Source organism: Hakea prostrata, chromosome 2 (genome assembly GCF_041222555.1).
Source record: "Hakea prostrata isolate BN-2017 chromosome 2, UWA_Hpros_2, whole genome shotgun sequence".
NCBI classification, from domain to species: Eukaryota; Viridiplantae; Streptophyta; class Magnoliopsida; order Proteales; family Proteaceae; genus Hakea; species Hakea prostrata.
In genome coordinates this window covers 49,510,720-49,526,921 of record NC_142601.1, presented here as the reverse complement: position 1 = coordinate 49,526,921, position 16,202 = coordinate 49,510,720, and the positions used below count along the sequence as shown (strand labels likewise).

The 16,202-nt window shown below is 39.3% G+C and overlaps 1 protein-coding gene across 3 annotated transcripts; it reads left to right on the top strand.

The window, feature by feature from the left end:
- Positions 1-277: 277 nt before the first annotated feature.
- Positions 278-14,867, top strand: LOC149024650 (DEAD-box ATP-dependent RNA helicase 32-like). Of its 3 annotated transcripts, XM_089144870.1 has the most exons (11): positions 278-301; positions 483-608; positions 686-755; positions 2,959-3,335; positions 6,528-6,803; positions 7,231-7,554; positions 12,289-12,480; positions 12,572-12,727; positions 12,923-13,329; positions 13,754-13,911; positions 14,197-14,867. In XM_089144870.1, the coding sequence occupies exons 4-11, from the start codon at positions 2,967-2,969 to the stop codon at positions 14,538-14,540; spliced, it is 2,226 nt and encodes a 741-aa protein (XP_089000996.1). In that variant the 5' UTR covers positions 278-301; positions 483-608; positions 686-755; positions 2,959-2,966; the 3' UTR covers positions 14,541-14,867. The 3 variants fall into 3 exon arrangements, with proteins under 3 accessions (XP_089000996.1, XP_089000995.1, XP_089000994.1); XM_089144869.1 differs by lacking the exon at positions 278-301 and having other exon boundaries at positions 313-608; XM_089144868.1 differs by lacking the exons at positions 278-301; positions 483-608; positions 686-755 and having other exon boundaries at positions 1,528-3,335; positions 14,197-14,866.
- The last annotated feature ends 1,335 nt before the right edge of the window (positions 14,868-16,202 follow it).

Genomic DNA, 16,202 nt, shown 5'->3' with positions numbered 1-16,202 from the left:
GCTAGTTTTGTTTAAGTTAGTTTTATTAAGTGAAATATTGAGTGATTATTTCAAAAAAAAAAAAAAACTAATAATGCCTAATCACGTAATTTCCCACTAAACTGTGTCATATCTCATGTGTATGGTTTGTTTATCATCGGAAAGGGGTTCCGACTGTTCCCTGCGCTTTGGGTTTCCTTTTTTCTTTTTCTTCTTGCATTCTGCTCTTTTTTCTGTTGGAGGCATTCTCTTACAGTTATTGGTCGCCGAGTGCCGCGGTATGTTTCGTAAGACTTCGCTCTTGGTTTGTTTGCTATAGCCAGTGAGTGTATTTTATTTACACTTTTACTGTTTTTGCGTCTGCAATTGCTTACTAGTATGCTCGTATGGCTACTCTTGTTTCATATATTTTCTTCCCTTGTCTGGTTGCTTGGTTATTGTGGTAGCTTCTTTAGGTTTTTTTCTTAGCTATGTTTTGCCCTTCTTTTCTTGTTTTTGTCTAGTGCGTGGCTTTATTATTCTGCAACTCCACCGTATCTCTGCCTTCTTCTTTCTTCTGCAACTCCTCCGGCGGTTGCAGGCTTGCAGCGAGTCACTTCCGGTCACTCTGGTCTCCATCTCAGGCGACGGTAAGTTGCCAGAATACTTTTTTTTTCTTACTTCTGGTCACTCTACTCTCTTACTTCTGCTTTTTCCCCCCTCATAGGCTCATACGAAGGCCACCGTAGTTGCAGCGATCAAGTTGCAGCGGGCGTCGGTCACCATCTCAGGCGACGGTATTTTGCCGGATTTGTTTTTTTTCCCTGCGATTGTTACAACTTGCTTCTTCTTCTTTTTTTTTTTTTTTTTTTTTGGTTTGGTTGTTGCATACTGCTTGGTGTATGACTGTATTATCACTGAATGTTCCTTCTTTTTTTTTTCCTGCGATTTGCTCCCAAGCATGAATTTTTCAGAAGCTTGGTTGATGCACCAAACCATTTGTTTTCAGCATCAAACAGTTGAGATTGATGCTTTGTTTCCATCAGCTTTGCTTCGATCAGTAAAACTTCTTCTGTGAGATCTTCTCATGGATTCAAAAATCACAGTTTATGACTGATTATGCCACAAACAGTAACAATACCCATTACCAGGGAGTGATCTACGTGAGGTTCTACCACCAGAGTTAATACATCATTTCCCAGTGAGACACCCTTGCATGATTGCTTCGGCTTTACCTGAAACCCAAAACAAAAACACAAATTAACTTCCAAATTAATTCATACCAACGTTTCTAAACATATATAATTTGATGATCACAATAGAAACTAACCTCTGCAACAGGCTCCCCTGATTCACTCAATATCTTGCATTCTGAATTTCTGATTTGCTTGTGATGGATCCTTCTATTAACATCTGCATCGATTGATCGGCTTCATCACCATGTACAACAATTTTTTTTGGCTGATATTAGTTTTTATTATATATAAGATATGTTTATAATGAATTAGTGTATGAGATGTACCTAAGAGGTAAAAATTTCACTTAAAACGCCTCGACCAACTAGCTAAAACTGCCTCGCATCGCCTCGTCGCCGTGACAACTATGATGGCGAGAGAGCCTGTTACACAATGATTGGGTTGTACCCGAGGAATGTTGTATTGGACATGCTTGTCAAGTGTTTTATGAAATGCCTCATAGAGGTTTGGTTTCTTGAACATCTATGGTTTCTGGACATGTTTGGAGTAGAAATTATTCTGTTGCTTTTGGGTTATTTGATGACATGTAAACATAGGAATTCAATGACAGTGTTGATCATGAAACAAGCATGTTCTGCATATGGAAATCCAGTCACACCTTCATGGTTATCTAATCAATGGAAGGTTTGAAAATAATCTGTATATATATGAAAATAATTCAGTCACACCTTCATGGTTATTTTCAAAGGAAGGTTTGAAAATAATCCAGTCACACCTTCATGGTTACATAGGGAACCTTAAAGATGCAGATATTCTTTTTGATAAGATGGGCAAAAGGGATGCTATCTGATGGAATGTCATGATAAAGGGATGCTATCTGATGGAATGTCATGATTTCTGGTTATCTCTTGATAGGAAATTCTATGCTGAGAACTTTGACAGACTGCATTATGAAGCTGTCCCTGGCCTTGAAACCTTTACTTTGGTTACCTCAGCCTTAGCCAAGTCGGCTAATCTCACTCTGGGTGGAAAAAAAAGAGAGTACGTGGTTATGCATTGAAATCTGGTTTAATTGATGTAGTTTTACAAACTTCTCTGATAATTTTACACCCCAAGTGCGGTGAGTTGGGGCTATCAGCTCAGTTGTTCAAAGAAATCTGTAAGAAGAACAACATTACTTGGATGCTATGATGTCAGGTTCTGTTCAAAATGGGTAGAGCAATTGATTTATTTTAGCAAATATAGTTTGAAGGTTCTAAATCTGGGGTTGTTTTGAGCAGAGTTTTAAGAATGTCTTTATCAAACATGTTTTTGTTTTGAAAATGTTTAGAGAACATTTTTGGTACATTTTATCAAACACTCAAAATTGCTCCAAAAAACATTTTTTTAAGCATAGAAACGCCAAAAAATATATCTTTTTTGGCAAAAAACAATGCTTCTGGCATAGAAACACTATCAAATGCACCCTTAATAATAAGTTCCATTAGTTTTTTTTTAATGGATATTTATCAGTCTGATACGTCTCTTCTCAAAAAAAATTTCCCGCATATATGATGTCTAACAACTCAAAGATGATGTAGTTGGTTGATAAAGGTGAGAATAGTTGCAGCATGCATTATAGAAGTTAGAACTTTTGGCCCAAGTATTTTAAAATGAAAATGACTCCTTGTTGAACTTGAATCTGAATCTTTTATTGTATGCTTGTTTGACTTAGTTTTCCATTGCATCCTTAATTGAGATGATATGTTATTGTGAATCGCACATCTTTTCCATCCCCTAATCTGAATTTGTTAACTTTCATCAGAACTCACCATGAAGAAACACAGACCGAAAATTTTCCGGAACCAACAACGGTTGTGTGAGGTGCAGGAAATCAATCTCCTAGAGTCATGGATTGAATCAGGGAAACCTGATTCTGGTTTGAACCCTTTGTCGTTATCACCATTGCCAAAAGACTGCCCGATTGGTCAGCTCAGCGAGGGCTCCTTCTCTAAGTATGCTGAATGCGCAAGGTTCTATCAGGTGCCTCTGTCTAAGAAGACCAAAGATGGATTGAATGATTCAAATTACACTGAAATGACTGAGATCCAGAGGGCTTCACTGCCTCATTCTTTGTGTGGGCGTGATATTCTTGGTGCTGCCAAAACAGGGTCGGGCAAGACGCTTGCATTTCTCATTCCGGTGAGTTTTAGTTTATGTGTCCTGTTAGTTTTTTAATTATGTATTTATTTCTGGGTGTTCCTTTTTTTTTTTTTTTTTTTGGGGGGGGTTGGGTTGGTGAGGAGGTGACTGGGTGCTGAGTGGGTTCTTTATTTTAAGTTTAAGTGGTTGAACCATTCTTACAATGAACTCTTTGAAAACTGGATGGTGAATAGAGAATGCATTTTGCTTTCCTGTTAGGGATCTAATTGGTGATCTAAAAGTATATAGATGGAAGCACATGAAATCTTCTTGACTAATTGTTCTTTGATTTTGCTTAGTCCCAGTTCATTATCTGTTTGCGTGTTGTGTCTCTTGTGGTAGCTCACCAGTTGTGAGTGATAAGCTTTTACTGCCACCTGTAGATTTTGTCCCAGTTCCAATATTATGTGCTCTTCACTTAGGGAGGTGGTAAAATATGAGAGAAAATGTCTGATCCTAATCTGATAATTGTTGATATTGGATGGTCTGGATTTGAGTCTAGTGACAACTTGATTGGTGTTCAGTGAGAAATTTTCGAATTTTGATATTCGAAAATTTCATAAGTATGGGTGGATATGTTAGTTGGTCTTGGACAGTTTACATCTGAGTTTAATCCCCACTTTTGATGGCATTTAGCTTCAAGTTTACTTGAATCTAAAATACTTTGGGAAAGGTGGATGGTGAGAAGAATGCTTTCGGTAGGTGTTCAAGTGAGATGTGTAGGAGAAAAAACAATCACTTTACCTCAGTGCATGCAGTAAAGCTGTAAAGGTACTCAACATTCTTTTTAGTTTATTTCAATCTGAAAATTGGTATTACAGCTGCATTCATATAAATTGATATCAACTGAACCCCAACCACCCCCAACATCCCCCCTCTTAACAAAAAACCCTAAGTAGGCGTTTGGTAACGTTTCTATTCTGCGAGACCAGTTCTTATGCAAAACGATTTTTAATGTTTATGTGCTAAAAGATCGTTTTTTGCTAGGAAATGGGTGTTTGATAAATCCGTTCTGAAAATATTTCCAAAATGCAATTAGAATAAGTTGGTGTTTGATAAACTCGTTCTAAGGTTTCAATTGGGACCAATTTTATCACCTCCTTTTTTGTTCTTTGGTAAAAACATCTTTTTGATGTTCTGCAAAAGACATTTTTTAGACCACTTTTAGACCGGTCCTTTCTTAAAGAATAGAAGAACAAACCGTTTTAACAAACGCCTTTTAACCTGTTCTTCCGTTCCGAAAGAACAGAAGAACACAAAAAACGTTTTCTAATAACGTTACCAAACGCGCCCTAAGAGGACGGGGGCAGCTCCTAATTAATCTCCATGACTGAAAGTAACTGTTATCGCCTACCTCCTATAATTCCATTGTTATCCAACTCCTATTTTATTGTCAAAATAAAATGCAGTTTTATTAACCTAAAATCAGGTTCAGATGCGAACCATAGATAAGGATCACAAAATACATAATGGCGTATACTGAGATTTTTAATAATTTGAGTTTGACTAATCTGATGGCCTAGAAAAGCTTGAATAACACTGCTATGGACAGGAATAATGCTCCAAAATTTGGCCAAGATCCACCTGATTGATCAGGCAATGCAACAGTGATCAAAAAACATAAACCTCCATAGAAGAGCACTGTATCCATTGCACAATGCTCATGCATTCAATGTACAGAATAGAAGCTTCTGTAAAGCAGAATTAGTGACTGTAAAGAAATAGTATGTAGGACCAGAATATTTGGAAAGAGTCAACTTGAAACATTCCAGAAGGGGAAACTGGTCTAGGTGCCTGAACAAAGTGTTAACAACTTAGAACCTAGAAAATCCCCATAGTAGCTAGTTAAAATGGAACAATATCTCAAGGTCAGCATGGTTGATCTGCCTCAATTTCTGCTTGAGCATGGATACTTTGAAGGAGAACTCAGCATCTAAATTTGCCCAATCAAGTAGTTGGATAGCTGTTATGACAGAGATTTACTGAAAGAAATCAAAGAAATATTCATTGCAGGCTTGGCTTATCAGGGAAAAGTCAAACCAGAATAAAGGTTGCTTTTTGGATGGTCTACAATAGTTTAATTGAAGTTTCAGTCTCAGAGTACATCAGGAAAACTTAATTATGTACAGAAGATTATACTAACTTGTAGGAAAATAAAATAAAAAACCAGAATAGATGGAAAGAGATGGGAGACTATGACCTTGGAGTCACCAGAGGCCTGCAGGAATGGGTTCATGACCAATCCCAACCTGTTGAGTCACTACAGTTTGGTGTGGGCTGGTTATTGACAATCTGATGAATGGCATCACTACTCCACGAAGAGGCAATGACCACACTTCTTAATAACAAATGTGACCCCCTACTATAAATAACTTCAATTATGCTAGCAAAGTAGGAAATCTCTCTGTTTCCCATATAAAATCCCCAACTACCTGCAGCTTCTTCAAACTAAAACTATTCTTAAAATTTAGCAAGTTAGAACTAGGAATTGAAAGGTAGGGTCCCTGTCGTCAATCCTTCTAGAAACACTACTAAAATAAAAAGTGCAACTTACTAATAGAAACACTAATCCTGTAGAAATCTCTAGTTTACAGTCTTATTGATTTGGCCAAAGGCACATATAAATCATTTGACTCTCAAAATTAAACATATTAGTCCATTGTCAGTTTCATATTGCACTTGTAATTTTGAATTACATCAAAACCAAATTTACATAAATAATAATAAATATGCAAGATATTCCTATGAGACCAAAACTTTGGATCCAGTGCTTCTCTTCTTTGTCTCTAGTCTGGGTCAACCTAGTCCAGTTATGGAATTGCTACTTCCTCAAGATCCAAGATCCAAGATCCCTCTGCAGCTAGATGATCCGGGATTTCATTAGCCTGAAATTACATCTTTGTCCCTCTCTGGTAAGAAATATCAGTTTTTTTAACAAGTAATTAGGTAATTATAAATTTATAATACACCTAAACTGTCGAACTGGATCTTAGTGAGGGAATAACTGACAAATTTGTCTAGTCACGTGTCATTTTTTTATTTGCTATCTGCCTTTATATGTTTATTTATTGGCATTGCTTGCATTCTCAATTTCTAAGATGTGTGTGCTTATATCAAATGATGATTGCTTTATTAGATGCCAAAAGAAATCTCTTTTGAAAAATGAGAAATTAATCATGTTAGTTTTTTCAGGTGTTAGAGAAATTGTATAGAGCAAGGTGGGGTCCAGAGGATGGGGTAGGCAGCATCATTATTTCCCCGACAAGGGAATTAGCAGCTGAACTTTTTGGTGTGTTCAGAAATGTAGGCAGGAACCATAGTTTTAGTGCAGGCCTTCTAATTGGTGGTCGCAAAGATGTCGGCACAGAGAAAGAATGTGTCAACAGTCTTAACATCATAGTTTGCACTCCTGGTCGGCTTCTTCAGCACATGGATGAGACTCCGAATTTTGATTGTTCACAGCTCCAGGTCAAAATATTATTTTCTTCATTTCTACTCCTTTTTTTAATTATTATTATTTTAAAGGATGGGAGGCAGTTATCCTACTTGTTTCTGTCATACTTTTGGCACACATCCAGAACATATAATTTTGACTGTTTCACCTAGGACAATCATACAGATTAATGGAGACAGGTGATCATATGTTTCCATAAATGGTTGTAATAGATATGTATATTGCTACAGAAAAGGAGTTCATAGACTGTTGCTACTTAATAAAGTCGGAATTGACAAGCTTCATTGGCAATTTCGGGAGTTGGTCTGGATGTGTCAAATATATGATAGATGCAAGTGCGCAGGTAGGATATAGCTGCTTCTTATTCTTTCTCTTTCTCTTTCTCTCAGTGTTATTTTACTCTGCTACTGAGCTGGGTGTGTTTTCCTTGTGAGGAAACAGGTGTTGGTGCTTGATGAGGCAGACCGGATACTAGATTTGGGATTTAAAAAGGCATTAGATTCAATTCTTTCACAGTTTCCAAAACAGCGGCAAACTATGCTGTTTTCAGCAACTCAAACAAAATCTGTTCAGGATCTAGCAAGGTTAAGTTTGAAGGATCCAGAATATATCAGTGTGCATGAGGAGTCTGTAACGGCTACTCCTAGTCTTTTGCAGCAGACTGCAATGATTGTTCCTCTTGATCAGAAGATAAACATGCTGTGGAGTTTCATAAAGACACATCTTAATTCTAAGATCCTTGTTTTTCTTTCTTGCTGCAAGCAGGTAACCCATGCCACTTCTATGGTCAGGTTTCTATTTTAAATATCCAGTGGGTGACGTAAGATTTATGCAGTTGCTTTAGCAGTCCCAATAGTCAATCTGGGCTAGGGCCTACTCACCTAGAATGCCTATATCGGTCCTACTGTAGGCTTTTTTTGGATCTGATGCTGTTACTTTTGGTTTCATACATGGACTTGACATACCAAATATCTGTTGCTTGGACTTCGTAATGCTAGTTTTGACTGGCAACACTGTTGCTTCTCCCTTTTTTACTTTGCCTTCCATATAATTATACTATTTCAGTTATTATATGTATTTTTTTTTTAAATTTTAAATTAATTATGTAATCCATTACCCTTATTTTTAGCTTCACGGAAGACTTGCCATGGGCTGGCATCTTGAGTTTCAGCATGACTTGAAAATGGGTCAAGCTTGTTATTGGCATGGTTTGTCAGGGCCACCAATGCCGTCATTACAGTGTCACATATGCATCCACACAGCAAATCCTGAGAGAAATGATTTTCATTTTTTGAATTCATATAGTAGGCAAAGGTGTATATAGTGTTAGGTCCAGAATAACCAAGCTGCTCACAACTTTTTAATAGCCAAGCCGGTTCTAGAAAATTTATGAGCTGATAGGTAACTTTTCACCTGCTAAAAGCCAATAACATTGACTTACAATTTATCTTAGTCCATTCCATCTCCCCAGTGGCATGGTGATCTCAAATTGAGTTGACTCAGTGTGGCCTTGAGGGAAGTATAATGGTGAGCAGGTTTCATGCTCAATTTAGTGACTGGGGATAGTGGACAATGAATGGTGTAATAAGTGAGGGAGAGAGGAAGGGTTGGAGAGGCAAAGAGAGAGATCATGAACTCCATCTAACTGCCCTCGGCCACGATCTCTATAAAGAAGACCGTGTGCGAGATCTCTTATCAATTGGCAATCTAGCCCAACCAACATTATTAACACCATCTAATCCCCTATGGCCATGAGCACTATGAAGGAGACTATGTCCAAGGGCTTGCTTGAGGTAGTGCAATATATGCATGACAGCCTCCTAGTGAGATGTCGAAGGAGCAGATGGAACTGACAACAAACTGGAAAGGCTGCATGAAGTCTGGTCACAGTTAAATGATTCAATTTCCTAACAAGTCGTTGATTCTTCTAAGAATCATTTAGAACATCATCCTGTCATCTGCTGTAACTTTGCACTGGGAACCATTGGTGCATCTAGAGGTTTAGAGTCTGACACCCTCTCTTGGAAATAAGATCAATCACATATTTTCAGTATGGAAGAGAAATCCCTTTTCTTGACTGAGCCAACTCTAATACTTGAGAAGTCCTTGGTCCAAAATTTCTGGTGTGAATGCATCTTCAAATTCTCAATGCCCAAAGTGTCATCGCTTGTTTACCATGATATCAACATTTTAGTATGGTCACACTTGAATGATCACCAGATCACTGTGTCAGCCTAAAATGTAGTATAACCTTATGGAACCAACCAAATCATGCATGACTAGAGTGTTTCAGCGCATTTGAAGACTTCTTAAGCCTTTTTTTTGTTGGATGAATAAATAATTATATTAAAAATGGAGCCAACAAGAAACAAGGAGAAACAACAGGGGGGAGAGAGAGAAAGGGGGGGGGCAGCAACCAGTCAAGAGGGTGACTGGAAAGAGGTGGCTAGACTCCAGGAACTAACAATCATCCTATTCCTTGGAGAGTCAATAACTGGGGGATGGGGGAAAGATGTTACCCTAGAAGAGACAAAAATAGATGACATTCCAAATCAAATCTCGGGATTGGGATTTAGAGATCCATCTTCTCATCTTAAGCTTGTACTTCCCTTGAAAGACAAACTGAGGAGGTTGCTTCATATGAACTTCCTTGAATTCCACCATGTAGAAAAGCAGTCCTAACATCTAACTAATGATGAATAGCAATAAGTAAAACATAACTTGTTCCCACCTGTCGGATGGCCGAATGTCTTCTTCTTCTTCTCCTTCCCCGCCTCAAGCCCTCTGCTCCCCCCCACCTTCCTCTAATGATCCCCCTCGGCCTTGGAACTCCCTCTTCTCTACCCACTCCTCCACTGCTGAAAATCTAAACCTCTCTTTCATCCCTCCTAAAATCTCAAACTCTTCTCTGCTTGCTCACTGCCCATCCTCTGCTCTTGCCTCTAGTATCCTCCGCTGGCAATCGGCCATTATTGGCCAATTCCTTGGCACTGTCCCTCCCCTAGTATCCTAAAAACTTCTCTAGCTAAACAATGGAAAGCCACTGGTCTCTTGGAGACTTACCTGATAGACTCTGGAACTTTTCTCTTCAACTTTTCTTCTCTGGAATGTCAAACTCACGCCTTAGAAGGATCGCCTTGGCCTGTTGGAAGGTCTCAAGTCTTCACTAAACCTTGGTCTCCCTCGTTGCCTCTCCGCAGGGTTGACTTCAATACCTTGCCCCTGTGGATCTGCCTCCCCGGACTTCCACTCGAATTTTAGAACAGTGAATGTTTGAGCCTTATTGGCTCTGCTATCGGCAAACCTTTAAGAGCCGATGCCAAAACTCTCACGATGGAAAGGCTCTCCTACGCACGCCTGTGTGTGGAATTTTCTGCTGCAAATCCCCTCCCGCCAACTATCACCATCATTGATGATCATGGTCTGAGGTATGAACAGCTTATCGTGTACGAGTGGGTTCCTCATCGCTGCACTCAGTGCTCCTCCTTCGGCCATGAAGATAAATCATGCTCCCCAAATGCTTCCGTTTATCCCTGCTTAACCCCTTCACTGCCTAATCTGGAAGACCTTTTGACCGATGATGGTGGTCTGCCCAACGATCGTTTTCTTTCTGCTGATCCGTTCGTCGCTGTTCCTCCTCAACAATAGAGTCACCCCTATACGATGGATGTCTTCTCCCTGGAAAAAAACTCTGTTGAGGACCCTGTTGTTGATGCTGCAAGGCATTCCGTCTCTTCTCCGGCGACTACTTCTCCTCCTGTGATTGCAAACACCTACAATAGAAGAAGAAGACAGACCAAATCTCTGCTGCCGGTGGTGCCCGACTCTTCTCCCGAGGTCCTGAGCCATTCTTGCCATAGGTCTCTGGTGACCCTGTAGCCACGCTAAAGATTCCAAATGCAGCTCTTGGCCCTGCCAAATTGCCTTATTCATGCTCCGATGAGCTGCTACACTCGGATCGAGCCTTGCCTGCTCCCATTTCCATCGCTCTACTACACTCGGTTTTGCCTGATTCTAGTTCCAATGAGCTGCTGCTCTCGGATCGAGCTCTGCCTACTTCCATCCCAATCGATCTGCTTCACTCTGATCGACACCGCCCTGATCCTCTAAAGATTCACATTGCATCGCTTGGCCCTGCCGATTTGCCCGATTCTTGCTCCGATGAGCTGCTACACTCGGATCGAGCCCCGCCTACTCCCATTTCCATCACTGTGCTTCACTCTGATCGAGAGACGCCTGACCCTTCTAAAGATGGTATTGGGGTGTTGAACTGTGTTGATCTCGCTCCCGTCAAACCCTCCCCCTCTCCCTCTATGACGGCCCATCTTAATTCTCTCCCCAAGCCCATATCTCTTGGCCCATCTTCTATTTTGGGCCCCCCTCCTATTTCTCACTCCAATTCCATCTTGCTTGACCCATCGTCCTCCTTTGATCGTGGCTCTCCCCTTAGCCCAACTCTCAACCCCTCTTTTCTCACTTCTGAAGCCCAAACCTTCGCCTCTTTAGACATCTCTCACGTTTCCAAACTTTCGATTTGTGAACTAACCCCTATTGAGCCCGCTCCTGACTCTCCGCTCTCCTCTCCTACGCATGATGTTGATTGTGTTGAGTGTAGGAGGAGTAATCGTCCTTCCAAAGGCCACAACCCTTTCGGTGATGACTTCCTGATTGGTGTCAATTCTTCCAAGAAAAAGAAGAAAAAGAAAAATTCTGCAAAATAGTTTTTGTTGGCCTTTGTTTGGCCCTTTTTCGTTGGGTCCTCTGTTTTAGCTTTGTTTTTGCCTTTTAGCTTGCGAATTTTCGGGCTTGTTGTAATTGCGTCTGTTTTTAATATATTATTCATTCATCCAAAAAAAAAAAAAGTAAAACATAAGTAAGCTATATAATATTACATTTTCATTTGACTTTTTCATTTGAAACTATGGTAAATGCTAAAATAATGTTTTGTTCTTACCGTTTTAACTTTTTCCCTTTCCATGTCCATGGGACATATGTCGTATCAATCAACTGAATTTGTTGAATAGAAAATTGAATAAATAAATGTAGAAGAAAAAATGTAAGTAGAATAAAAAAAAAACTTTCTATATAAATAACCAACTTGAATTAGCATCTACACCTAACACACATGACTAGGTTGACTAAAATGAAATGAAATAATGAATTGAAGGTTTGCTAAAAGTTAAGAAATCCATATTCAATAGCTGGTCGGAGGAAAGGTTTATCCCTCAAATATTACTTTTTGTTGAATGGATGGAACAAAAACAAAAGGTGCTATTTGGTTTTCAGATGACATTGAAGAGAAGGGAAGGGAAGGAAAGGAAAGCATTGGTAACTGACATTTTAGACATTATTTAGAAGTCTTATATCCAACATGGTTGTGTATGTTAGTTAAATTTCTGAACTAGTAATTATAGTAATGATATTCTTTATATCTACTCTCTTCGACCATTTGTGATTTGTTAGATATTGTTCTAATTAATGAATTGCTCCATCAAACAGGTGAAATTTGTCTTTGAAGCATTCAAGAAGTTGCGACCAGGAATCCCTTTGAAGTGCCTGCACGGACGGATGAAACAGGATAGAAGAATGGGAATATATTCTCAGTTCTGTGAGACACGATCAGTTCTCTTCACAACTGATGTTGGATCAAGAGGACTGAATTTCAATAATGCAGTTGACTGGGTTGTCCAGGTTTGTATTCATTTTGAACTGACATAAGGATTTTAAGTAAATTATACATCTAGGCAGATGTTCTCTAAGAATTGAAATCTTGTTTGTCTAGGTGGACTGCCCAGAGAATGTTGCTTCATACATTCATAGGGTTGGTCGCACTGCTCGTTATCATTCTGGGGGAAAGTCAGTTTTGTTTCTGTTGCCTTCAGAAACAGAAATGCTGAAAAAATTAGAAGAGTCAAAGATTCCAATTAAGACCATAAAGGTAAAATTAATTGTTTCTTCTACATTTTATATTTCTTTGACCTTTCTGCATTATTGATCATAATCAGTTTAGGTGTAGCTAGCTACACCATGAGTTGATCCTAAATGTTTTCTAGTTTTGTGTCTAAACTATGTTTTGCAATGCAATACTTGCCCGTTCTTTCTAATACTAGCAGCCGTAATTTGAATGTTTCAGGCGAACTCAAAAAGACTACTATCTGTTTCTAAGGCATTGGCAGACTTGTTAGTCAAGCATCAAGATATGCAATATCTGGCTCAAAGGGCTTTTGCAATATACTTGAGGTCTATATATAAGCAGCAGGATAAAGAAGTCTTTGACGTGATGAAACTGCCACTGGAAGATTTCTCCGAATCCCTGGGGCTTCCCATGACCCCCAAAGTCCGTTTCTTGAATCAGAAAATCAAGGGTAAAAAGTTAGAGAAAGAAGGCCCACCTCTTCAAAATGGAGCTGTTTCAATAGTCAAGGTGGTGAAAAAACGAAAAGAACAACCGCATGCTAGTGAGCTAGAGGAAGAAGTCGAACATGATTTCCTTTCGGCAAAGGAGGCTGCAGTTGCGGAAGAAGCAAATGAAGATCCTATGTAATTTCCGTAACTTAAAATCTTTAAGAAATTCTACGACTGGAAAAGAGGGTGGGGGTTTGTATAGGTGAACCACATTTTTGGTTTGTGGTGAATTGATTCATCCTCCACTTTAAGATTGACCCAAAATGGGTCATCATACTCCCTATTCTATAGGCATTTTGGTCAAGAAGAATGTTGGATGCTCTAGATCTTATGCCAGATCCCTATGGCAATTCTGCTCTCTGAAGCTACTGAAGGTTTAGAGGTCTAATATTCTTAAGAATTCTTAATACTTCCTGAACACCTGGAGTTAACAAACCTAGTATCGACAGATGATTGTGAAAGCTTTGCCAGCTCTAACATACCTATTTCTATTACCCTTAGTATCTTTGTCGGTTGTCAATGTGAGATTGATTGGTTTCAAACATTATTTTGTTTACAGCCTAGCCACCAGGATTTTGAAGAAGAAGAAACTGAAAATCAACGTCCACAGACCTGCAGGTACTAGAGTTGTTTTTGATGAGGAAGGCAATACGCTTCCACCTCTTGCAGCATTAGCTGAGACAACAAGTGGAGATGGCTTGCTCCAGCTTGACAAAGGTGAGTTCCACTGTTGAAATTTTGACAGATGCGTATAAGAGTTGATTTATTCAAAACACGAAGGAGGGGGGGGGTGGAGTTTTTGGATTTTTTCTTATAATGAATGATTCATCTGATACACACCACACACACACTGCAAAATTGATATGTAGTGTTCTCACTCATCCCAATGGGGTTCTGTAGTTCCAGCTACCTCATATACTTCGCCTCTTGTTTTTTTTGTTGTATTGTCTAATAATTAATTTCTGAGCCCCTGTTGTCTTCTGGCCTCTGGTTCTACTTCAGTTAAAGAAAGATATGAAAAGTTGAAGGAAGAGATGAAGCAGCGGGACAAAGAGGACAAACAGTTACTCCGGCAGCGTCTCCGAGAGAAACGAACCAAGGAGAAGAGGAAGTTGGCAAAAATTAGGCCTGAAGAAGAGGATGTTAGCGAGCAAGAAGAAGATATTTTTGGGTCAGATGAAAGAATTGATAACAAAGCTAGGAAGAGAAATAAGATATACTTTGAGAGCGAGAGTGATGATGATGAAAAGAAGAGAAAGAATGTAGGATTCAGTGAAGACTCCTCCATATCTCTGGCAGAGCAAGAAGCGCTGGCGCTGAAGTTATTAAACTCTATGCACTCATAAGTTATTCTGCTCTTAGCTTAGTCTCCCTCCATTGACAATCGATCAGGCAGGATCAGTGTTCCATGCTTGTTTAAATTTTGCAGTTAGGTATTCTGTTCCGAGAAAAGTTTGAGAAAATTTGTGTGTTCGTGGAAGTGTGCTTTTCTGCGAACCTAAGCATATGTGAATTTGATAATAAAAATCATAAAAATACACTAGACATAAACTAACTATACTTACCACTTCTCAAATGGGACTAACGATGAACAAGCGTTGTTGATGACGGGGCTGGGGACCCTAGGCAGGAAATCAAGGGCGTTTGAAACGCCCGAAGGGGTACACAAAGGTGGCTGTAGTGGCTGAAAATGCATGCATCGAGAAGCTGCTGAAGCTTCTTGTGAATTATTTATTTATTCGTGTATGAATGAAGTTGGACTCAGTTGAGATCTTTCGAGGGAGTTTCGAGTCCCTATGGTCTATTCTCATTGATGATTGATTAGTGGTGTTTTTCATGTTTTCTTTTAATTTTTGCTGAGTGATGATATGTCTGAGAAACTGTTGACCAAACAACAGCAAAAACAGGGCTACAAGGTGAGAGGAGGGGGTGGGCATCAGAGGGCTTAGGGCCCTGGGTAGTAGCATAAGTGGAAATAGAGCCCTTAGAGAAAAAAAGGGGGGGGGGGGTGGAAATGAGGGACGCTATTGGAGCGATGATGGGGATTCTGAGTCAGGATTATCTCCCTTGATAGGTTTTGACCCAAAAAAAAAAAAAAAAAGAGTAGCATTCAATGAGTAAATATTAAAAAATAATAAAAAATGAAAATCAGTGTGCTTTACTCTTATTTTTGTGGTCAAAATCCGTCAGGGAGGGGATCTAGGCACAAACTCTAGCGGCAAATCAGGGTGCTTGAAATGTTCTAAGAGGCCGATGGAGGTGGCAATAGAGGCAAAAATGAAGTTGGGGTCACCTCCCCATTGGGGAGCTACAATAAGATGCTTTTTCATTAGAATCATCAAACATATTGTGTTAGGCCCATGTGGGACTTACTAGGCAATTTTTACCTCTGAATTATTTTATTATATTTAGACGTCGGTCTTACACAATATGTATGGTGAAAAAACTCAAGAAGAGCATTTTGTTTTCCCCTGACGGGGAGGTGATTCAGACTCCAAAAAATGCATCAGAAAGCCATTGAAAGTAGCAGCAGGTGTTGAGAAGCCCGAGAAGAGACTAAGAAGGCAAGCGATGCTTGTGGACTCAAGAATCAACCTCCATCCAATGTGAATAAAGACTACATATTTTGATCTTTTCATAACCAATTTCATCTAAAAAAAACGAACAAGTATATAGCATGATCAACTTTAAATTGGATATATACAACAACCAATGAAGTAACCACATTAGAACCGAATACGAAAACTGTTAAAAGAGCAACCGGATCTTAACTGGTTTGACTAGGATCGGATTTAGTTTTTATTTCAAAATCACTCCAGGACATGGTATGGATTTGGATCTCACTTCCATTGCTTGGAACAAAACTGGATCCATAGCAATTGACACTTGCACAAAATGAATGACAAAATTGAAAAACATTACTAGTTCAGACTGATTTATTTATAACGAAGAACATAGTCCTAAGAACACCAACATATTTGTCGCATTCTTCAGGGAGACCTTCCGCT

Excerpts from the sequence above, each read along its gene's own strand:
- LOC149024650 (XM_089144870.1), top strand. The coding sequence starts at position 2,967 with ATGAAGAAACACAGACCGAAAATTTTCCGGAACCAACAACGGTTGTGT. Across the intron at positions 7,555-12,288 it reads TTCTTTCTTGCTGCAAGCAG|GTGAAATTTGTCTTTGAAGC; the intron begins GTAACCCATGCC and ends TCCATCAAACAG. Across the intron at positions 13,330-13,753 it reads GAAGCAAATGAAGATCCTAT|CCTAGCCACCAGGATTTTGA; the intron begins GTAATTTCCGTA and ends TTTTGTTTACAG.